This window comes from Glycine max, chromosome 10 (assembly GCF_000004515.6).
Source record: "Glycine max cultivar Williams 82 chromosome 10, Glycine_max_v4.0, whole genome shotgun sequence".
NCBI lineage: Eukaryota > Viridiplantae > Streptophyta > Magnoliopsida > Fabales > Fabaceae > Glycine > Glycine max.
In genome coordinates this window covers 40,503,141-40,527,018 of record NC_038246.2, presented here as the reverse complement: position 1 = coordinate 40,527,018, position 23,878 = coordinate 40,503,141, and the positions used below count along the sequence as shown (strand labels likewise).

The 23,878-nt window shown below is 32.8% G+C and overlaps 3 protein-coding genes and 1 non-coding gene across 5 annotated transcripts; 3 read left to right on the top strand and 1 right to left on the bottom strand.

Annotated features, from left to right (window-relative positions):
- The first annotated feature begins 304 nt into the window (after positions 1 to 304).
- Positions 305 to 4,512, top strand: LOC102667471 (N-terminal kinase-like protein). 2 transcript variants are annotated; one of them, XR_416485.4, is made up of 7 exons: positions 305 to 769; positions 916 to 1,014; positions 1,098 to 1,249; positions 1,381 to 1,453; positions 1,547 to 1,669; positions 2,213 to 2,471; positions 4,088 to 4,512. XR_416485.4 is itself a non-coding variant. In XM_006589160.4 (6 exons), exons 1-6 carry the CDS (start codon positions 644 to 646, stop codon positions 2,216 to 2,218), a joined length of 579 nt encoding a protein of 192 aa, XP_006589223.1. In that variant the 5' UTR covers positions 305 to 643; the 3' UTR covers positions 2,219 to 2,705. The 2 variants fall into 2 exon arrangements, 1 of the variants encoding a protein (XP_006589223.1); XM_006589160.4 differs by lacking the exon at positions 4,088 to 4,512 and having other exon boundaries at positions 2,213 to 2,705.
- A 2,456-nt stretch (positions 4,513 to 6,968) lies between these two features.
- LOC100801478 (uncharacterized) lies at positions 6,969 to 11,160 on the top strand. Its single transcript, XM_003536109.5, has 6 exons — positions 6,969 to 7,134; positions 7,540 to 7,643; positions 7,984 to 8,061; positions 8,169 to 8,240; positions 8,379 to 8,479; positions 10,164 to 11,160. Exons 1-6 carry the CDS (start codon positions 7,111 to 7,113, stop codon positions 10,742 to 10,744), a joined length of 960 nt encoding a protein of 319 aa, XP_003536157.1. The 5' UTR covers positions 6,969 to 7,110; the 3' UTR covers positions 10,745 to 11,160.
- Positions 11,161 to 12,286: 1,126 nt separating this feature from the next.
- LOC100800939 (protein PELOTA 1) lies at positions 12,287 to 17,427 on the bottom strand. Its single transcript, XM_006589159.3, has 16 exons — positions 17,256 to 17,427; positions 17,097 to 17,179; positions 16,943 to 17,021; positions 16,789 to 16,863; positions 16,640 to 16,696; positions 16,324 to 16,369; positions 15,823 to 15,898; positions 15,537 to 15,612; positions 15,416 to 15,448; positions 14,769 to 14,837; positions 14,441 to 14,547; positions 13,968 to 14,040; positions 13,777 to 13,815; positions 13,351 to 13,445; positions 12,858 to 12,964; positions 12,287 to 12,571 (listed from the first exon to the last, which is right to left on the bottom strand). Exons 1-16 carry the CDS (start codon positions 17,304 to 17,306, stop codon positions 12,498 to 12,500), a joined length of 1,140 nt encoding a protein of 379 aa, XP_006589222.1. The 5' UTR covers positions 17,307 to 17,427; the 3' UTR covers positions 12,287 to 12,497.
- A 3,321-nt stretch (positions 17,428 to 20,748) lies between these two features.
- On the top strand, positions 20,749 to 23,612 carry LOC102665739 (uncharacterized). The gene is made up of 5 exons (XR_005886879.1): positions 20,749 to 20,805; positions 21,234 to 22,353; positions 22,431 to 22,532; positions 22,630 to 22,748; positions 23,460 to 23,612. It is a non-coding gene; the product is annotated as an uncharacterized protein (transcript).
- The last annotated feature ends 266 nt before the right edge of the window (positions 23,613 to 23,878 follow it).

The following is a 23,878-nucleotide window of genomic DNA, read 5'->3' as shown; positions in this document are numbered from 1 at the left end:
CTTGTAGAGAAAAAAATATCCATACTTCACAAAGTCACGAAATAGATTTATCGAGTGCAATGCCAATCAAATCTTTACAACTATCTTGGAGTACTAGGAGTTTTATATTAGCACACTTCCTAAATGGTAGAAGCAAAATCCTTTTTATTTCGAGAAAATCATTTTCATAAGGTTAAATTAAAAAAAAATTATGTGCTTAACCAAATGATTAGATGGTATCATGTCATGGTAACGGTGGTTGTTTACTTGTTTTACAAGAATCTATTTTTGATAAATTCGTAAAAGAACAACAAATGTTTTGGACAGAGAAAATCAAACCCGAATTAATAATATATCCAATTAAAAATAAATAAAAACGATGAAAGTTAACATTTGTTTATGGGAAGATATAAGAAATTAAAAAGCACGTTTAAGCAAAGGTTGTCTGAGAAAGAGCATTTGCATTTCCCTCCTCCATACTAGTAGCTTGGCTTGGGACTGGTTGGCGAAGAATCCAATTTCTCTTCCTATTGTATGCATTACGTTGAGAAAGAGTGTTTCAGATCCCGAACCGTATCGTACTATAGTTATAGGTAGTAGCGTTAGCGTGATTGATCAGTGATCACTATCAGATCAGAATTGTGATCGTGGATCGAAGCAAGCAATGTTCAAATTCTTGAAAGAGGTGGTGAGTGGATCTGGAACCGGCCTCAAAGATCTACCATACAATACCGGTGAACCTTACGCTTCTGCTTGGGGCTCTTGGCTTCATTTTCGCGGCACATCCAAGGTAACTAGCTCACTCTCACTTCTTCTTCTAATTCGTATACTCGTAATTCCAACTATATGTACATAAAAATTAATATTTATGTCAATGTTACCTTCAATCTGGAACTAAACCTAAATAATTTGACGTTGATTTGGTTTTTGTTTCAGGATGACGGTTCTCCTGTGCCAATATTTTCTCTGTCTGGGAGCAAAGCTCAGGATGGGCATTTAGCTGCGGGGCGTAATGGCGTTAAAAGTCTTCGCACTGTAAGCTTAGCTTGTCTTGTGTTGCTGCGGGGGTTTCAATTTTTTTTGGATGATTTTCTCCTTTTGATGGTGCAATTTTTCAGGTTAGGCATCCGAATATTTTGTCGTTTCTTCACAGCACCGAGATCGAAACCGTCGACGCTGGTTCTCCCAAGGTTACAATTTATATGGTGACCGAGCCGGTGATGCCGCCGTTGGACAAGATTAAGGAGTTGAGTCTTGAAGGTACACAAAGGTATCAATGGAGTTCCCACTTCATATCATGATGTATTTGGGTTGGTGAGGCATCATTTGACAGCTTTCATTGTACATGAATGGAGTAAGTAGTATTCTTTTGTTATATTTTACTCCTTGTTGGAGTTGTAGGGATGAATATTATGCTTGGGGCCTGCATCAAATAGCAAAAGCTGTCAGCTTCTTAAATAACGATTGTAAACTTGTGAGTGTTCATGAGCTAAATATAAATATGGTTTTTATGCTCACTGGTTGCTTTTTTTGTGTTTTTTTTTCTGACCAACTTTGCGTGCTGCAGGTTCATGGTAATGTTTGCTTGGCTAGTGTTGTTGTCACACAAACATTGGACTGGAAACTCCATGCTTTTGATGTTCTATCAGAGTTTGATGGGAGTAATGAAGCTTCTTCTGGGCAAATGCTGGTAATTTAGTGTTTGGCTGCAATACCTTGTTTTCTTGTTAGCTTTAGCATAGGTTTCTTGGTATGAGGTTAAAAGGTCCTGAATGTCCTTACTCTTTGGCCGACCAAAGTGTGATTTCAAAAATTATTCTCAAGCTACAGCCTTTTGTTGCTTCACTTTACTGGTCTTCAGCATTTGAGCATCTATTTATAAAGTTTATGGCAAAATTGACTGACATTATGGATGCTCTCTTGAAAGGAGTCCCCCCCCCCCCCCCCCCAAGGGTGGGAATGGGGGACCTTTGTGAGGCATTTTTATTGTTTTAAAAAATAAAAAGAAATTCAAGTAGTGAAATCTAATATATATTCCTCACATTCAGCAATATGCATGGCTTGTTGGATCACAATACAAATCAATGGAACTGGCAAAATCTGACTAAGCTTCAAGCACTTGATTAATTATTTTCGTAACTCAATACCTAAAAAGTGTAGCATGAGTTCAACCACCCAATTAATCTTTACTAGTTAACTAGTGTTTATTTCACTTCTTTTTTTTGTATTCTAGCTGTAGATACTCCTTCAACAGCACCTGTTGGTGTAAGCTCAACACCAGATTTTGCTGAACACCCTGTCCCTACATCCCCAACGTCAACAGATGTCTGGGGGGAACTAGAGAATGGACTCGACGAGGAGCGTGAAAATGACAAGGATGGGTGGGATGATCTGGAACCACTTGAAGAAATAAAACCAGCTCCAGCTCTTGCAAAAATTCAAGCAGCTCAAAGGAGGCCAGTTCCTCAACCTGATTCGCAGCTAAAAACAAGGTATTGGTTATTCAACTAATAGTATTTTGGAAGGGATTTCCTCATTTCCTTGTCTGCTTGTTACTATTTAAAATTTTCCGATGTCAGATTGGAAGTTATTTATCCATGTACTGGCATTATAAAATACTTATATGTCCATGCCTATGATTAATGACAAAATCATCACAAAGTTATTGATGCAAGTGTATGGATTACTAGTTCAGTTTGCAACTAATGATTGAATTTGGTGTTTAATAAAATAGTATACTCACCTTTCGCTAAGGCATGAATTTGGTAATTATTACCGAAAAAATTACAATTATGTTTTCGAGATGCTGGCCATTTTATTTAGCTTTTGATCTGTGCTTGAAACGTGAAAGCTTACAATCCCTAGATGCAAAAGGAATATTGCCAATCCCATTACTTAATTTAAATTCATTTACTTGTGAATGTTATGTTCTCGTGTACCAATTGGAAGGGTTTTCTTTTATTTTTTAATTTTAGCCTCAAGTTTGCTATCCAAAAGTACACCAAAGTTGAGCAAGGATGAAGATGGTGATTTGTGGGGTTCCATAGCAGCTCCAAAAATATCAAAACGTTTTATTGAACAAGTGGTCTCAATAACTTAAGAAAGAATAGATTTAGAATGCAGAAAAAAAAAGACGAAACAATCAATTTAATAATGTTCTTTTAAATGGGTAAGATAAAATTGATTGCAATAAAATAAATGAGACAAGGGAAGAGAGAAATGCAAACTTGATTTAGACTGGTTCGGTCACTTTCTGTGCCTACGTTTAGTCCTCAAGCAACTCACTTGAAATTTTCACTAACTTTGTATAAAATCTTTTTACAACTTTTGAACACCCAAGGAATCCATTTCTCTTGTGTTCAGGAAACTCACAATTCAAGAGACAATCAGTCTCTTGATTACAATAGACTTTCTGGGAAAAATATAGAGATTTCTCTCCTTTAGAGTGGATAATACAATTTGAAGTTTCTAGATGAACTTTCAATAGATTTGCAAGTGTTTGTCCAAAAGTTGTTGATAGAGCATTTGAAAATGAAGTTCTCTTAGAATATCTTTTTCTTGCTTTCTCACACATATATATAAACCCTTCATGTCTTTTCAAAATGGTTTGAAGAGATGTGTCTTTTCAAAAAAAAAAATTTCTGAAATCTTTTATTCGTAATCGATTACAAACATCTGGTAATTGATCACGCAGTTATATTTTGAAAAATTGAATTTCAAGAGTTTCGTTGCTGGTAATTGATTACATATCTATGATAATCAATTACAACTTTTAAATTCAAATTTCAAAACCTTTCTAAAAGTTATTTTCTCAAAATTTTCCTCTGGTAATCGATTACCAGAGTCTTGACATGTTGGAAACAATATGTTTCAAGGCAAAAATTGATCTTGAAGCAATGCTTATTTGTTGAAGCAATCTTGTCTTAATCTTGAAACGATGTTTAACCTTTGAATGTTTGTTGGAATGATCTTGAAAACAACCTTATTTGATTATTCTTTGACATCATCAAAATCATGTATTTATACATTCACACCTTTAAATTTGGAATCAACTGTAACTGATGATGATCCTTGGGCTTCCATTGCTGCTCCTGCACCCACTACTAAGGCCAAGCAGATAAACCGAACAACATCATTGGCAGAGGACGGGGTGCTAAACCTGCTGCTCCAAAGTTAGGTGTTCAGCGGATAAACCGAACAACATCATCAGGGATGTAAACGGAATCGCCACTTGCCAAAGAACAAAAGGAACAAGGAAATATTGAATCTGTACGTTGCCTTTTTATTCTGGTGGCTGGTGATCATGTTAAATTACATTTGTCCTTTCTATTAGCCTAATTGGGTTTGTAAATTCTTTTAAGTGTCATTTTTATTTCAAGGGAAATCTTAAGGGCAGCATTAGTTGAATTATTCCAGGGCAACAAGGCTATGGTGTAATTAGTTTCATATTGTTATAGGAAAGTTTTTTGTCTAATTATTTCCTTAAACCTGTTCTATACTCAATGGTTCTAGTACTGTACACTTGCTTGTGTATTTAGTGGTGCAGTAATTAAGCATATAAACTTCAACTGACTACTGAGAGCTTCTTAAAGGCAAGAATAATAAATAACTAATTGCAATTGGTCACATTGGAAGACGAATTGCAATAACAAAGTTGGTTTTGATTTTATTTTTTATGTATTCCGATCTAGCTGGTGAAGTTAAAACCCACATGGATGATGATGACACAGCGGAAGTTTCCATGACACGAATAGGGTTTGAGATCACACTCACATGTAATATAAGCATGGTATTCAAAATTGGGCTGGATTGATCAGTTAGATCAGGAACTAGTTAAATCATTGATAAGGACAATTCAGAAAACTAATGAAATAAAAAATCAACAAAAAAAATGCTCGAACCAATCTAGAATTTGTCAAAAGCATTCAAACTTGGATGATAATGGAAGACAAAAAATTTACTTGAATTGGTTTTTAAATATTATTTTTTCTTAAATTTTTATTTAATATATTTTTAAATTAATGAAGGTTCATATATGATATTTATATATATAATATTATTACTTAGCTATTTATTATGAATTTTTTATTTTATAAAACATGTAAATGGATTTTTATATTAATTTAAAATTGATATTTTTTATAACTTTATATTAGTTTGTATTAATATATTATTAAATTTTAAGTATTTTTATCGTTTCAACTTTAGTCTACTCATTATTTAATTAATGAACAATAAATTAATATCTTTGTTGGTTTAATTACTGATTTAATTTTAAAAACATTGATTATAAGTTTAATGTGTTTGATCCTTTTTTACAAAGTAATGTCGGAAGAAATAAAAAAGCTAGGGAAGGAAAAGTGTTGCATTTTTCTTAAAATATATTAAATTTACATTATTCACAGGTGTTGACGCCTATATTTATCTATTCAATATAAAAAATTAGACAATAAATTGCATGATTATTAAAAACAACATTACTAAAAGAATAAATATATTTTTGTATTATAAATCTATTGTTTAGGTACAGACAACTCACTTTGTTTACTTTCTCCAACTTTTAAGTTTTATTATTATTATTTTCTTTTTATCATACATTACTCTTTCAGATTAGCTGAAAACTGTTTTATCATTTCAAATTACTCTATTTTTTTTCTATTTTTAAATTTATCTTCAATAACTAATTTAGTTGGTATACTGCACAAGTCAAATTTAACGCGCAAAATTTATGATTATAATTATTCATCATAAAAAAATTATTCATATCAGAAAATTAATAAAACCTCAGAATTTTATTTATAGAAGAATATTAAATATATCTAAATATAATTAGTCAACCTAATAAAATAAAATAATTAAAATTCATTAATAATTCTCTGTTTTAATATATTCAAAACATGATAAATGTGGTCCAGATTATGAGATATGTTAAAACTAAACTAAGCAAGAAATAAAAGAATTTAAATTAATAAGAAATAAAATAATTTAAATTAATATATAAGTTAAAGAGATAAAGGTAATTGAAGAGATAAGGATAATTTATCAAAAAAAATCCCGGTGAAATAAAAAATGAAAGAGGCAAATTAATTTAAATCGTGAAAGAATTCAAACCAAAAGAAAGAGGATAGTTAAAAGAAAAAAAAATTAAACACGAAATTCAACATGAGAGAAAGTAAAGATTATACAATATAACTATTCTATTTTTTTTATAATGATATTGTTTTTGCGAAACATTGAAAATTTAACTTATTATTAATTTTTATTAAAAAAGCTAATTGACTATTTTTAGTCAAGTTTATCTTTTTAATCATATTATTCTCTCCTAACATTAAGACTTTGAATCTAAGTTACATTAAATATTTAAGTCTAATTTCATTCGAACGAATAAAAGATTGATAATTATTTAAATTTATGATACAAATATTATTTTTTAAAAGAAAATAATGATAATTAAAAATATATAATATTATAGTTTAAATTATTATTATAAATTAATAATAAAAAAAACCTCATACCCACAAAAATAATAATTTAAAATTCATTAATCTAGAGGGAGACCTGTAATGTATTGTCTTCAATATTTATCTTTTTAATGACGTTAACTTTAAAATTTAGATGGATAGTTTTGAATCGTTCTAAATAAATAAAGGATCAAATAAATTTGTAAAAAGAAAATGTCAAATTCAACAACAAAAATTAAGATAAAGTACTTCAAAAGTTTCATAAAAAAGGACTACAAAAGTCATTTAGTCATTTATTTATTATGATTTTGAATTTTGATATAATTTATAATTATTTATAATAAATTTTAATTATATAAAAACAAATATTTATAATACATGAACTAAAATATTCATCTATTTTATATTAAGAAAGATTACCATTTAATTTTTTATTTTATTTTTACAGTTTTAATAAGGGGAAATGTAAAACTAAAAGGATATTTATGTTTGAGATAAAAAAGAAATAAAAAAAAAAGTTGTCATAAATAAATGAAAAGAAAAAGAAGGGGGCAACTCCCGTCGATTGAACAAGTCTGAAGCTGAAGTGCAGAGTAGGATACTTCTTTCAAATTTATGTGATCGGGAACCCTAAACCCCCAAAGCCTTTGACTTTGTTCAATCCTTCGACATGAGTATGACCCAATTCGCCATGGTATGCTTCTTTGACTCTCTCTCTATCTCAACATACGTGAATTATCTCCTCACGAATTCCAATTTTTTGCTGCCTTGCGCTCCCTCTTTCTGGGTATTATGTTTTTCTGGGTTGTAGCGGATTACGTTGTTAAACCTCAAAGTTAAAATTTTTTAGAACCCTTGGACATGTTTTAGCACCAAGCTTGTTCCTTTTTCTTTTCTCATGTTAATTGAAGGATTTTTTTCAGGACAATTGCTTCTATGATTGGTGTCAATTTAATATCATGATTGTCTGATGATTTGCTTTAACTTAGTGTTATGTGAACTAGCATGGCACTAAGGAGCATCTCTTTAGAAGGGCTTGCCTTGCAGTGTTTAAAACTTTAACTGGGTCTCAGTACTGACTGATGTTTTTGTATTTCAGGTTGAGGAATTGGCTTTTCTTGTCAAGGACAATCTTCCTTGCAAGCATCTAGTTCTCACAATGGAAGAATCCCTTGTTAACTTTCTTCAGGATGATGACACTAGGTAACATTTATGAGATAGTTTGAGTGGTGTTTAACTTGAGTATTAGTCCAAGGTTTTAGCATCACAGTTCACTTATTAATTTCAAAACCGTATAGGGCATTTCTTACATTCATGGAATATAAATATTGTCTTAAGGACTTAATGTATATTGATCAATGTGTAAAGGGGGCTTCTGGAGAATGGCTCCAAGTTTCGTTGGTCATTTAGTTTTTGTGGCAGTTGAGCATATGCATGTTGTGTTAAATAGTTGTTTCACAATGGTTGGAATTTTTTTCTCTCTGGTAGGATGGTATCATATAATTATAATATGCTTCTTAATATCTGTTTTTACTGACTATAGTTCAGATGGGATCTTGGAATTGGAGCCAATGAACTCTTACAATCGTCTTCTATTGCATCGCCTTGCTGAAATATTTGGGTATTTTTCTCATGACTTTTGTTTTAGTCAATTTCAAAGTTCCTTTCTGGTTTCATTTTGAATGTGTTTACTGTTCTTTTATTTGATGGTTTTATAACTGGTGCCAGGTTTGCACATGAATCTGTTGGCGAAGGAGATGATCGCCATTTGATTCTGGAAAGATGTCCAGATACGTCCATGTAAATGAACTTCCCTCTTTTATCTCTCCGGGCTCTTTTTATATCAAGCATAATTTGGATTACTTTATTTTATTAATATATCAGTAATTATTGCAAGGTTTCTTTTGCAAAATAACCTTTATGTTGGATGGATTGCAGACCTCCAGTCCTTGTTAGTGATATCCTATGGAAGTATGATGATGAACCTCAATCTTTGGTTACATCCCACCAAATATTAAGGAGAAGTGAATCCTCTCCAGGTAATGCATGCTACTGATTCTTCTCTCAGTCAGTTACCATAGCACATTATGTACAATATTGATCCCACCTACCTTTAGAATCTACCATTATAAAAGACATAACATATAATGCATGAAGTGAATGAGATTTACTGTTTACTATTTTATTTAAAACTTGGGAATACTGTGGGAAATTTTTTGTATGCTAAAATTAGTTTATTTTTATATAACTAATTATAATTTTTTATGCAGTAATTATTGTTAATTTTTTATTGTATACATTGAACTTCTCACATGGAAAATAGTAATTTTCTTAATGTCTTCTTACCATTACATAGACTGAATGTCTTTTTCTATGATATAGATTCTTGTTCTGTGTTGGCAAGTGTACCAATTTTATCACAAGTAATAAAGATTAAAATGGGAGTCCAAGTGTTGAATCCACAGGGATGCAAACCCAATTATTAAGCAATGAGAAGAAAGAAAAGAAGACAGAGACAAAGAATTCTAAATGTGAAATTTGGAGTAAGACAAATAACAAGAAAGATAGCAAGAAAAATAAACAATAATTTAAAATGCAAAAAAAGATGAAATAATAAACAAGAAAACAAAGATAATTAAAAGATGATATTTGAATGCAATTATATTGGGGCCTAGCATGTCTTATTTGTCTAAGACGTATGATTTTAGATTTTTCTGTCAATTTGGTGAATTTTTTTTACCCACATCTATTAATATGTTCAATCCGGATTCCTTACGATGAAGAGCTTAATTTATGTATTCTCTCTCCCAAATCCCTTTGTAAGGATGGAATCATAAACAACATTAAGTATAAAGATGTATGCAGAGGCACAACAAAGTCATTTTATCCCTAGCAATTCAATGTTGAGATGTTATTTTCCAGTTCTTTAGACATTACCATTTTTCAATAAATAATTCCTAAAATTAATGCATGTAAGACCTTCCTTGTATTTCTATTAAGAATTACTCTCTCCCAAGCGATTAACCCTTAAAGATGATGCAAGAATGAATTATACATGAAATTAAAATAAGAATGGATAATAGGAAAGAAAACACCTGATTGCATTGATAGATATGAAACATTACAATACATCTGTTGGCTTTTTAGGTCTGTCAGACCCTAACTAAGGGATTTAGGGAGTTGATGTGGATGGAAGAAGGAGATGGATGACTAAAGAGAGAGCGTTTCCCCTAAGGAATAGACCCAGTGTGTGGGGTGTGTCTTTTTCTTCTGTTTCCTCCTCCTTATATAGGCACTAGATAGCTTTCTTTTCACGTTGACTTCGAGCTTAACACGAGCTTTCGCGTTAAGCGCGCCTTTGGGCTTCTTCTGGGCCTTTTTCGCACTAAGCGTGTGTTGCGTGCTGAGCGAAAGTGCGCGCTGAGCTTGTCTCGCGCGCTAAGCATGCTTTCCGATTCTTTTCATTTTTTCTTTAAGTCTTTTTTTTTGTTCCAGTTTTTGCATCAATTTTTCCTCTAAAGCACTTGAAATCTTCTTCTTTTGAATTTTGCTAATAAAAAATAACAAAGATGCTAATTTCTTCATTGTTTCATTAAAAATAATAATAAAGTAAAGAAATTACACCCACTTATTAATCCAAATTAACTATCAAATTAACTTATATTTCGCAGTTATCATTTTGTTTTCTTTTCTGGGCCTTAATTTGTGTGCTGCATCTTTTAGTATTGCAGAAAAACACAGCATCCCTTTCACAGTCACTAGAGGAGAGAAAAGCAGCTTATTTAATTGCTCGTGAGCGAATTTTCTCTATGAAGTTGGAAGAGGTAAAAGAGCCTGGTGAACAAAAGCCACGGAGTGTGCCTGTGGTTGCCCGCAGAATGATTGCCCATGCCCTAGGTCAAAGAATCCATACAAAGAATCAGAATGACTTGGCTAGTGATAGTATGAAGGATGGAGTCCTCACAGATGAATTGAATGCTCATGATAAGAATATGGAAGAGTCCACTCTCAAGAAAGTTTCTGAAGAGTCTTCACACCTAAGAGGGAATTCAAACAACAGCATAAGAAACACGAGCAGTTCTAATGCAGCCTCACTTAATAAAAGGAATGATCAAACAACAGTTGACAAAGATTTGCCAGAATTCTCTCAAGAAAGAAAACAAGGGCTTAGTGTAAGTAAAGACTACATAAAAAAGGAGCACTTAGGAGCTGCAAAGAGAATGTTTGCTCATGCTTTAGGAGTGCATTCTGGGAAGGATGGTTCTGTTCCTAGAAGTAGAAGTGGAGAAATAAAGAAGAATTAGATGAAAAGGTTGTGAAATATTTAAAAGCAGAATGGTATTCTGTTGCTCCAAATGGACCTGGATAGGTGCTCCCCAAGTTTCAATCAAGCACGAAGATGAGTAACGAGCATGCTTTACTCAGGAGATTCATGCGAAAGACTATCGTAGTATAAAGTGAAAGGGAATTCTTGAAAAAAACTATCCAGAATCAAGTTTGACCTGATTTGGAGTGAACAGGTTATGGTGTTTTGGCCCCTCGTCTATATGTTGTTGTAAGACATGTAGTTCCAGTTTCATTCTACTGTGTTTAGTCTATTCTGTCAACGTGATGGTTTTTGTTATGGCTGTTCCCAGGGGATGATTTCCCGTCATGGTGGGTGTTATGTATATAATATGTAAAATCACAAATTTCTTGTGTCGTGTTTAGAAATTCCAAATTTCTTCCTCGTTTCCCTTCTATGGTTACACAATTATGTCATTTGTTACAGAAATTAAGGTGTCATCAGCTAGTGACTGTTAGATTTGAGAAAATATTAAAAGTCGTTTTTACTGTTTTCTATACAAACTTTGGAAAATGGGAAATAAAGTTAAAATAAGGTGATATTTTTGTAATTTAATAGTGTAAAGATAAAAACAGAAAATGTTCTCAAATGAACGATTCTGTGTTTTTTGTCTGGATGTGAAAAGAGTATCAAAATCCTTATACATCGTTTTAGAGGATAGAATAGGAAGGAAAGAAAGCTAGAGGGGCGGGAAAGAAAGTTAATTCATGCTTTCTGCTCACTCCCTTTTCAAACTTTCCATAATTAATCTAGGTTAAATTAGATTTTGTTTTTCACAGAATCATTGATGACCTTGTTTGCATAATTAGCCGATCAAAGTATAGGTCACTGATTTTTTTTGAGAGAAAAACTTAATTTCTAAAAATGAAAAGAGAAGACATAATTTACTTTTTTTTAATACTATTATATTTAGAATTTAATAGTGATACACTAATAACATAAAACAATTTTTATAATCAAATCATAAATATTATTGATATTATTTTTAAAATAATCTATAATTATTAATAAAGACAATTATATCTTCAGTAAACATATTTCTTATTCTTAAATTGCCTTTTAATATTTATGATTATTTTTATTTTTTTTCATAAACCTTTAAAATATAGCTATTGTCACTACTTTTTCAACTATTTTTTCTTTTTTAAAATAAAGATAAAAACAAAATGTTTCTCTTTCAACTAATTATTATAAAAATCATCAAAATTATTATACATAAAAAGATATAATCGAATGACAATATAAAACATTTTTATATTTTCAGTACATAACTTATTTGTTCTTATATTTAAAATTAAGGTCTCGCAAAATAATTCAAAATGCTCATCACTAGTTGAATATTGAATGTTTCCATTTGACCCTGATGACGTGAGTACATGATCTATTTTTAATTTCAGGTAAAATAAAAAATACCAAAAAAATATTTAAATATTTAAAAAAATTATACATGCATAATTTAAAAAAAAAATATAAACGCAAAAGAATTAAAAAAGACACTTACTTTAAGGGGAAAATATACAAAGATATTTAACCACTCAATAAAGTCTGATGTAATACTATGAATTTTACACTAGCATTGTGTGGTTTGTAATACAAGACCGCTAGGATTACTCAGGGACTGTTGCAACTTGCAACATCAGCTGAGTATTTAAGAATAGTAAAAAACAGAGAGAGCCATGGCCAACATTAACATGCTTGACCAACATTGTCCATCACATCTCAATGTCTTCAAGATCAGGGAGAGGAAACCGAAGAATCGCAGCAATGCCACTTATCTGGGCTAGTTCTGTCCATCAACATAAAATTGGCAAAATTCAATTAAAAACAAACAAAATTAGAACATAAATGTTTGTGAAGAAATTTTATTCACTTCCATGAAGCAGCTCTAATAACAAGGAGGAAGAAAAACAAAATGTTTTAGTTTATTTCCCATCTTATTACTTCTACCTTTTTTCAATAATTGTTCACCATTCTTAGTTTCATGGATTTCTAGGATTAGTAAATATCCCACACGACACCCACCCCCCCAAAACAGTAAACAATAATGAAATAATGAAAGCAATAAAACTCACGTTCTCCAGAGACATGCATGGACGAAAATACATGGACAGAGCCCCCTGAATCCTTAACAGAGTTGACCAAGTTAACATACTTTTTTCTTGTTGCTATATCTGAATTCCTATAACCAAAAGCAAGTAGTGAAGTCACAACTCTATCACAACATCAAAAGGAGCATTTTCAGGATTACAACACAAATCCCAAGCTAACAAATAGGATGGTAAAGAAAACGCAAATATAAAGTTCAGTTATCATGATGCTATACTGGCTCAAAAATCAACCAAATATATTTCTATAAAAACAAAATTGTCTGAACTAAACAGTAGTTTACAAAGAAGTTTGATCAAAATTCTAAACCATTTCCAAGGATGGAAAAGTGATAGATAAGACATGGCTGAATTAAACAAAAAAGTAGGATACATGATTGTCAAAATGGGTGTGAATCAGATAGAACAATCCAGTATGCCATCTTTGATTCAGAATATTTTAGGGCTATATCATACAAACCTGAAAAGCTCATCCGTAATGAGAAGCATTTGTACAGCTAGTCGTTCATTGGCAACCTCAACATGTTTCATTCCATAACAAGCACGTGATGGATCCTGTTCCACACCAAAGATATTTAACAGGATTTCCTAGATTTCTGAAAATGCAAAAATATAGGTAAACCATTTTCAAATTTGTCATTATACCAATTCATCATGCAGCTGACTAAAAGTCTATAAGATCAACACTCTTCTTTAGACATATGACTATGAACAAATAGAAGTTATACAAGAACTTATTGATCCACCTAAATTTAGTGTCTCCAATCGTATCAAATTCTTAAAGTCAAACTAATTCCCAAAGGAATTCAAAATAGTGGAACGACATTCCAACCATAAAAATAGGCAAGGCAAGATAAACAAAATGATTTCAAAAATAGAACCTGACATTTGAAAGCATGTCGTAGAAATCCTTCATAACTCGAACCTGAAGGAAAACAAAGAATAAAGCTTATTCCAGGCTCAATAGTCAATAGAAGATAAGTAAGCAGAATATGAAAATTATTCAGCATATTCAGCAGGGGGTGCAGGGCCAAATGGAAAAGTAAAAAAGGTGCACTGCTTTGATTTTGATGGTACCTCTTGTGCTGCTTTAGTATCTTTTATCAAACTCATGACATTTGGAGCATCCAAAACCTCCTTTAAACTATGCCTACAGATAATAAATAATAATGCTGAAGAGATAAGATAAATCAGATACTGCAGTACCCACAAGCAATTGAACTACAAAGTTAATCCTAAAAACAACAGTGTGTTGATCTATGTTTGCTGCCATGTTTGTTTGTTAGTTTTTTTTCATTCTAAATAAATGGATGTCTTTGACAGGAAGGCACATGAGACTTCACATTCACTTAAAACCCATGTACATGTAGCAAATACAATGCCAAAACATATTCTAGTCACCACCCTCAAACAATATGGGCACAACTTTGTTAAATCAAGTGTTAAAGGAAGGCACAGCATATCAGAAAAATTATGCTAGTGCCAATTCTAATTATCTAACAAAGCTTTTGTAAAGTCCTAGAACTTGCAAATAAAGAAAGCAACCATACTTATATCCTGAACTTGTATGCACAAGAATGATGCGGGATTTGTTTTCAATAATAGGTCGCAACTGTCTTCGTTCTGCTTCCAAAAATAAGTGACGGTGAAACTGATCCTGAAACAGAAACAGAACCAGAGATTTAAAATATAAGCATTATAAACATCTCTATACCAAAATCCTGTCTGCACTTACGTACGTAAAAATATTAAAGATAAATATTTTTTATTATTAATAAATAATAATACACACATACAGACACACTTGCACTTGTATCAAATTTGTAAATATTCACCACGAATAAGCCCAAATAACACAAACAGGGAATAATTACTTACCTTTGTAAATCCTGGACTTGCAATTACAGCACAACGAACCACATTGAAATCTATATGTTTCAAGAAAGCCTGAAAAGATTGGTAGAATCCAGTATATTTGTAAATGCCCCTTTTATGCTTTCATTTGATAAAAGTACAAATATAATATTATTAAAGATAAGAAAGAAAGACTACAGCAACGATCACGATATGTCTTCTAAAGTAAGGAGCAAGGAAACATAGAAAAGACAATTTCATTTATACAATAAGGACATATTTGGGGCACACGCATCCTCATCCAGGCATCTAATATTATTGGACATATTGGATTCTTCAGCAAGATGCCAATATTTGGTACATGGGTATGATATTACCATGGGCATCTCATGTTACCATGGGTATGGAAGTGGCTGTAAGGAAGTTAATAAAGAACATCAATTCAAAGCTAACATATATAACATAACACAAATCAGGTTATAGAGATTTTAGGGGTATTTCAATTTGCAGTATATCATTAGCATTCATTTCATAAATTTCATAAACACCCTCTATTGAAAAAGAAGTTTTATAAATCAGAGTAAATCCTTTTCAATTTTTTATATGGAAATGTATCACTAATGAGAATAAATGCTAAAGATAAGAAATCAAAGTCCTTGGGCTGAAATTACCTGCAAAACATTCTGAAAGAACTTATCCAAAGCCTACAAAAAGGAGGAGGATGCTTTAGATTTGTGTCACTCAAATTATTGAATTCATTCACCGATATCTTACAATAGAGAGAGATCATACTTTCTCATAACCAGCAATTGCAGGCCCATGTTTGCGAGGAATTGATGTTTCTATCCGCGAACGAGTAACAGTCATACTATTTTATTAGACAAAAATAAGACAAATTAATTCAAATATCAACTAGAAGATCATGTATTTAATTTCCAGTGTTTGTGGTTACCCACAGAAATCAACCAAATATGACTAACACCAACCATTTTAACTAGTATAGAGGGCTGAGCAAATTATCTTATGCATAAAATGCTATTTATATATATAAATGAAGCATATTGAAGTGAAAGTTAACCTTCTACCAACAAGGAGGATATGGGCTAATCCTTCTTGCATCAACACCACTGCTAGATCAGCACTTGCACCAGGATCTGCAAAATGTGCATGGAATTTTTATTCACCATTTTGACTACAAAAATTTACACCAACTGACCAGATGAGGAATATTAATTCCATTTTTTGCTTTATAAATATGACTATGATTCTAGATGAAGCATTTATTTCATTCTTTCCACCATTTTTGGTGTAAACTGCCTGCTTAAATGTGTGCAGGATTTAAGACATCACATAAAGTAGAAATTCAACAATTTGATTAATTGATCATAGGTACATTTGTCAGATCTAATGTCAGTAAAAATGCATATGCAAGCTAAAACTTGTACTGTTAAAGAAATATCTTCATTCTTCAAATTAGCAGATTTTGTAATTTCCATGCACACAGATTACGCTACTCAAATTCCCATAAGTATAAATGTCTATAAAAAAAATTGGGAGATTCGTATAACTGATAATGTACCGGAGGCCTGCTGTAGTACCTCCAAAGCCAAAGAATCCCAAACATCCTACAAAAGGCAAAATGTAATCTTCAGTAATCATGGTTCTTCACAATAGTATAAAAAAAGGAAGAAAAAAACTATCACAATGCAATTTTCTTAAATATTCGCCTCGGCTCCTCCCCAATTTCTTTTGTTACATTCATAACTCTAACCATAATGGCACAATGATACATACAAGCAAAAGGCCTAGCTCGTATGCATGGGAAGCACATATTTAACGAACCAAAAAGGAACAGCAAGTCAGTAACAGGAATCATAATGATTTAAGAGAAACACCTTTCTGAGCACAAACGGCCGCTGCAGTTCGAGTTCTAAAGTATGAAATGCTCCAATCTGCAGTGAGTCACAAAGATGAGAAGTTAACTTTAGCAGTAAACAGTTTGGAGTTAAAAAGCAGGATGACAGTTGCAGTTTCAGTTAAGTACCTTGACATATTCATTCTCCAAAATGTTCTTTCCACGAACACGCAAAATAGAACCTTCTTTGTCATAATCAGAAAGCTAGTATAAAAACAAAATCACGATGAGACAAAAACTGAGAAAACTAATAGAAATCCTATTGAGGTGGCAAAAAAAAAACCTCTTCGACTTTAATTTCCAATTTGAGCTTGACGCGTTCTGCTTCCCGTCCGCCATTAGCAGCTTCTCTTAGAACCTTCCTGTTACAATGAAAATTGAAAATTGAAAAATGAGATTAAAGGATGGAAGGAAGCGAGAATTGAGAGAAAGAGTACCTGACAGTAACGGCCATGACAGAGTCTCCGGGAGCTATCAAGTTATACGCAAACCAGAGATCATCCGAATCCACTGCCACCATCTGCATGCCATAATCGTAAGCAACAAATTTAACGGAAAAATTAAACGAATCAAAGTCTATAGAATTGGAATTGCACCTTAACGCTGCCAGGTCCATTAGGTACTAGGTCTCTCCGAACGATCTTCATGGCTATTGATTTCACTTGGTTTTCCCTTGCCTTCTCTCTCTCTCTTTTATTTAAACGCTTGAAATTACGGCCGTACAGAACAGCAATCCCCCGCACGTCACTGGCTCACTGTCACCACACCACAGCTTTCTCAGGCCCAATCCTTATGCAAGTAATCACAGCCCGTGGCCCAAGATAGAAAAATCAATAATTATAATTTCTTTTCCTAGACTATATATATTTTTCATTAGTCCGAGTCAAATCCAATTTTAACAATCTTATATTAATTGAACTTCAGGCTTGATGGTTAATTATATAAAAAAAATTATCATCTTATTTATTTTCAAAATTTTTTCCAGCCAAAAAAAAAGGTTGTGTTAATGAAACAAATTAAAAATAAAATAATAATTATGCAATTAAAAAGAAAAAAAACTAATAAACATATCTTTTTATATGTTTAGTTTTAAATTTAAAAAAGAAAATATCTTAAAAAACATTGGTTCTCAAATTTCAAGAAAACGTACTCTAGTATATTTCACATGGTTCAAATTCATTTTGATCCATAAGTGACGTAAAAATGATTTAATCTATTTATTTTGTTAATTAGTGGTGCATGTCAAAATTAAAAAAAAAAACAAAAGAAACACTTTTTTAGAGAAATTAAAACAAAAATATATTTTACTCGATTAATAATCACGCCAACATGGATTAACTGATTAAGAACCTTAAACATCAATTTTTTTTTTTGTCTATTAGATGATTAATGCTTACGTAAATCTTGACGCATGTTTGAATGTTGCATGCAAAAGAAACCGAGGTGGCATTCTCCTTACCCTGCAGCTGTCAACTCATCCCTCTCTTTCTAGCACGTGTCATCAACAATCAGATGCGAATGATGAACCAGACACTCCTTCATTATACCAAAATTAATCACTGAATTTAGCCTTGCCAAAGAGAAGTTGAAGCCGGTAGCATATTAGCTCTTAGAGGTTAGAAGTTTGAAGTTTATTTATCTTCATTCGGTTCAGGTAAAACTCTGATCCACCTTCTTTTTCTGTTATCTTCCCTCTCTTCCTGGGTTTCATTATATAAGACAATTTTCACTCTTCAGTCTATTCACTTTGCTAATTAGTAATGCTTTTGAAAGAGTCAAGGCATATTACAAGTTTTGTTTCAACTTTCAATGACATTGCTGTATATTATAGAATGGAATTGGAAGAAACAGAAGATGAAGAATGGTATACTAGTAGTTATTGAAACTGTAAAGAAATGTCATGAAGAAGAGGAAGAGATAGCTTGTGAAGGAAAATTGAGAGAATACTTGATTACAGAGAATGATTCTGAATTGTTATTGAAAGAAAGACCAGAATACAAAAACAGAATACAAAGTATATTTATATACACTCTATAACTAACCACCTCTAATTAACTATAACAGAAATTAGTTACTAACTAACTATATCAGAACTTACTTAGGATGGTTAATATGCCCCCTCAAGCTGGAGAATGTATGTCTGACATTCCCAGCTTGCACTGAAGAAAATGGAAAGCGCCTGGTGGAAGAGCTTTAGTATATATGTCTGCAAGTTGTTGAGCAGAAGCAATGGGTAGCAATTTGATAAGGCCGGAATGCAATTTCTCGCGCACAATGTGACAGTCTATCTCAATATGTTTCGTACGTTCATAAAAGACAGGATTTGCAGCAATGTGAAGAGCGGAGCGATTATCACAAAACAAAAGAGTTGGTTGAGTGTAAACAATTCCAAAGTCATTAAGCAAGTGGGTTAACCACTGTAATTCACATGTAGCACTGGCTAGTGTCCGATACTCAGCCTCGGATGAACTTCTAGACACTGTGGCCTGCTTTTTGGATTTCCAAGAAATAAGGGAATTACCAAGATAGACTGAGTAGCCAGTGATAGATTGCCTTGTATTAACGCATCCTGCCCAGTCAGAGTCGCTAAAAGCTTTGAGCTGCAATGTGCTGGAAGCAGGGAAAAATATACCAGAACCTGGTGCTGCTTTCAAGTATCTGAGAATCCTATAAGCTGCTTGTTGATGAGCTAAAGAAGGATGAGCTACAAATTGACTTAAATGTTGCACCGCATATGTGATATCGGACCTTGTGTTTGTGAGGTAAATGAGGCGACCAATGAGCCTACGGTATGATGAAGCTGTTGTATCATCAAGTGGAATTCCAGATTGTTGGTGTAGTCTTACAGCATAGTCAATGGGAGTAGAGACAGGCTTGCTTCCTAACATGCCTGCATCATGCAAGATATCAAGAATATATTTTCTTTGACAAATATTGATCCCTTGTTTACTTCGAGCCACTTCAAGTCCAAGAAAAAATTTTAAGTCACCAAGATCTTTGATTTTAAAAACTTGATCCAGAAGCTGAGTTATGGACTTAATTTCTAGAAGATCATTGCCTGGCAAGACAATATCATCTACATAAACTAGTAAAGCAGTAAAAGATTGAAGATACTGCTTAATAAACAAAGAATGATCAGAAAAACATTGTCTATAGCCATGTGAGATGAGGAAAGTAGACAACCGAGCATACCACTGTCTACTGGTTTGTTTAAGACCATACAAAGATCTCTGCAATCGACAAACTTGATCAGATTTTGTTGAGTGCATACCAGGAGGCAAAGCCATGTAAACTTCTTCATTAAGATCTCCATGCAAAAAAGCATTGTTCACATTTAATTGTTGTAAATGCCAGTTGTTAACAGCAGCTAAAACAAGCAATAATCTCACAATAGTTATCTTGGCCACTGGTGAAAAGGTATCAAGATAGTCCTGACCCTCAATCTGAGTATACCTCTTTGCCACTAACCTAGCTTTATATCTCTCCATTGACCCATCAGCCTTGTGTTTGATTTTATAAACCCATTTACATCCAATAGCAGATTTGTTAGGTGGAAGGTCAGTCAAAATCCAAGTATGATTAGCCTTTAAAGCCTCAATTTCAGCATTCATTGCTTTAATCCATTTGTCTGATTGAGAAGCTTCTTTAAATGACTTAGGTTCTGTCTCAGAGGATACAACCATAATAAAACTGTGATATGTAGGAGACAAATTCTTGTAAGATAAGACATAAGCTAAAGGATAATGAATACCTGAGGATTGACCAGTAACAGCTAATGTAAATGTAGTGTGAAAGTCTTGAAACTTCTTTGGTCTGGTTCTGTCCCTGTTAGATCTTCTAGGAGGAACAATAATTGGGGAATTTAATGGATTAGAAGAAGTGTTTGAGGAGTCCAATTGTGAATGATCAACAGACATGTTAGATTGAGAATCATCAAGGATATTAGAGTGTGAAAAAGGTGAAGAACAAACCAAATCTTTACCATAGTCATAAATGGTAGGATAGGAATGTACATGGAAACTAGGAAAAGATTGAGGAAATATCAAATGTAATATACCCTTTTTAGTGTGAGGCTTGAAGCCCAAAAAAATGGAAGCAGAGGCTCTAAGATCAAGTTTTTTTTCTGTTATTAGTGAGAGTGCTGATGTAGCATAAGCAACCAAAGACTTTCAAAGAAGAAATGTCATATGCAGTACCATATAATTTTTCAAAAGGAGACTTATTATTAAGAAATGGAGTTGGCAAACAATTGATGAGTAAAATAGAATGCTGTAAAGCAAAAGACCAAAAGATTGGTGGTAACTTGGACTGAAAAAGAAGGGCTCGAGTAACATTTAATAAATGTTGATGCTTTCTTTCCACAATTCCATTTTGTTGTAGGGTTTCAACACAGGAAGTCTGGTGTATGATACCAGTATTATGATAAAACTATTTCATAATAAATTCTGGACCATTGTCTGATCGGATAGCTTTCACTTTTGTATTGAATTGCCTCTCAACATAGGAAACAAAGGCTTGTAAATGAGTTTGAGTCTCAGCTTTTGAAGTCATTATAAAAATCCAAACAAATCTAGTATGATCATCCACAATTCTCGTGCAAAAATAATGCTAGAAAAGGTTGCAAGGTGAAGGGGTGGGTGCTCAAAAGGGGACTCTGTCTGGGAAGGAAGATCTTAGTGGCTACTTTCGTAGCTTCTGCTGCCCCGGTTGTTGTTCCACCTCTTGTTGTTGCTTGTGCTATTGGCATGGCTCTTTCTATGCCTTGTGTTATTTTCTTGGCTAGCCATGTTTGCAATTTGAGTTTAATGAGTAAGTTGCTCCCTAGGCCTACTCCTCAGGATACTTTGTTGCATGAAGAGATGTGTTTTCGGCCAGGTAATGATGTTATACACACATATAAAGAGGAACAAGTCCTTCTTGTATATGAAATGAAGAGAGGCATTGAAATAGTTGGTGTTCAATGTTTGGAGAATGGGGAAAATATGACATTGGGGAGTGAGTGTGGCCCACAAGAAGAAGATGCCACCAATGGAATGGAAGGACGCTCTAATGGGGTGCAAGAGCAACCAATAAGTGGGGACAATGGGGTTTTAACAATGATTGAAGAATTTAAGACTCCCTTTGATGTTACAAATGTTGTTTTAGAGGAATCCGAGGATCAGGCCATGGAGGGTGACATAGAGGAAGAACAATTACAAAGAGAAACAAAGGGGCTGTTAGAAAAAATTAGAGATGAAGGTAGAACTGATATGGCACAGGAGAGAGGAGAATATGTAGAAGGAATATGTGGAGGGAAAAATGAAAGTGATAAAAAATTTGGTTCAGCTGTTGAAGATATGGAGATGGAGGTAGCATGGGAAGACACACATAGTGGTATCATCGAGGGGAATGAAGAAGACTTGGGAAAGGAAGAAGATCCAAATGTATGTGAAGAGATGCTTCATTCAAAAAATGATGAAAGTAAGGATACTATGTTAGAAGGAAAAGAATCTGATAATACAAATGATTCACTAGTAGAGCCAATGGCTGAACCTTCTGAACTGCAGATTCCAGCTGAACCAATTAGAGATTTGCCTATAGAAGCACTAGTTTATAATATTTCAGTGGACGAAGACTCATCTGAGGTTATCAGTGAAAATATTGGCATTCCTCGGAGCCTCCGCCGGATTGTCCTACTACATTGCCCAATGAGAAGTTAGATAATAACAATTTTGACTTTGAAAATCAAGAATCACAGTTGCATGAATTAAATGAAGGGATGTACCCGTTAGATGCAGAAGCTAGAGAAATTGCTAATGAAAGTGCACTTGATTTGTTTGATGGAAACCAAATAGACCATGACGAGTATGCATACACAATTGATTTAAATGAAGGTTAGACCACAGAATATGCTTGCCATTTCCATTCTGTGTCTAGAGGGCTAATATTTATTTGGAGCCCTAATATCTGAATTAATTTATATGTTTGCAGGCTCTTCAAATGTTGTAAGGCATACAAATTCTATGCAGGTTCTTGTTTCGTCTGTAGAAGAAGAGTCAAGGCCATCTAAATGTTCCTCTGCAGAAAACCATGTTTGCCCTTCTCAAGAGGTCAGGATCTAATTTAAGTGTATTTTAAGACAGTTTTTGTTACTACATGATGAAGTGAATATCTAATTATACCTTAGGTACTTGTGATAATTGTTTTAATATTAGTATCAACCATAATAGAAAGACATAAATATGTTTTTACTTTTTAATAAATACTCAATTTTTGTATTTGTTTTTTAATAAATTTTTATTGTGATGAATTCTTAATAAAATAATAATTTTGTTTTGATTATTGATAAATGAGTGAATTTTGTGTTTATTCTATAATAAATTAACAAATTTTGTTTTAATTTCGACTAATTACAGACGAAAAAAATTTCAAACATAAAATTTATTAATTTATCTAAGATAAAAAAGTGTCAAGAAGAAAAATTATTATTTTATTAAAAATTTAATCCAAAACAAAAATTTATCAAAAAAACAAACGAAAAAAATTAAGGATTTATTAATCATCAAAACATATTTAAGCCTAACAGATCATAGTATGGAACTAAAGCTAATTCAGCAATAACAGAGACATGTCAAAGTGCATTCAGAACGCTTAACAAGTAAACTGCCTAATGTTAGGAGAAGTTCTACCCACATGAATTTGTCACAGAAATTTGTTTGTCTGCATGTTACCACGTGAATTTGGATATATAGATAAACTTAAAGTTTTATTGCCACATATTTAATTTGTTATTAACAGGCTATTTACTTTAGCTATTGCAGGTTGTATTGGGTGAAGAGAACATATGGAAAAAGATGAATATGATACGGAAGATAGTAGGATATGAAGGTAGAATGCAAGCATCATGTTCAGATGAATTAAAAGCTCTCTACATGTTCACTGGAGTTGAGCCCCCCAACTTGTTCTCTCGCTGAAATCAAGGAGAAGCTCCACTTCCTTATGTCCATCCTTGGAATTAAATCGAATGATGCTTAGACATGTCACACATCTTTGTACTGTTTTTTACATATTTCCGTTAACATGTAATGTGTGTTCTTTTTATTCTCCGTGGATTTCCCTGGGGATATGGAGACCCACGAAAAGGAAAGGAAAATTATTCAAAACTTTCTTCACTTGGGATGGCCGCCAGTCTTTGATTTTTAATTTTTAAATACAATTTTCAAAACAAATTGCCTTAGAT

Coding starts and splice junctions, on each gene's coding strand:
- LOC100801478 (XM_003536109.5), top strand. CDS start 7,111: ATGAGTATGACCCAATTCGCCATG. Junction 7,135..7,539: donor GTATGACCCAATTCGCCATG/GTATGCTTCTTT, acceptor TTTGTATTTCAG/GTTGAGGAATTGGCTTTTCT. Junction 8,062..8,168: donor CGCCTTGCTGAAATATTTGG/GTATTTTTCTCA, acceptor AACTGGTGCCAG/GTTTGCACATGAATCTGTTG.
- LOC100800939 (XM_006589159.3), bottom strand. CDS start 17,306: ATGAAGATCGTTCGGAGAGACCTAGTACCTAATGGACCTGGCAGCGTT. Junction 15,449..15,536: donor CAATTGCTGGTTATGAGAAA/GTATGATCTCTC, acceptor TCCTTTTTGTAG/GCTTTGGATAAGTTCTTTCA. Junction 12,572..12,857: donor CATGCATGTCTCTGGAGAAC/GTGAGTTTTATT, acceptor GTTGATGGACAG/AACTAGCCCAGATAAGTGGC.
- LOC102667471 (XM_006589160.4), top strand. CDS start 644: ATGTTCAAATTCTTGAAAGAGGTGGTGAGTGGATCTGGAACCGGCCTC. Junction 770..915: donor ATTTTCGCGGCACATCCAAG/GTAACTAGCTCA, acceptor TTTTTGTTTCAG/GATGACGGTTCTCCTGTGCC. Junction 1,015..1,097: donor GCGTTAAAAGTCTTCGCACT/GTAAGCTTAGCT, acceptor GCAATTTTTCAG/GTTAGGCATCCGAATATTTT.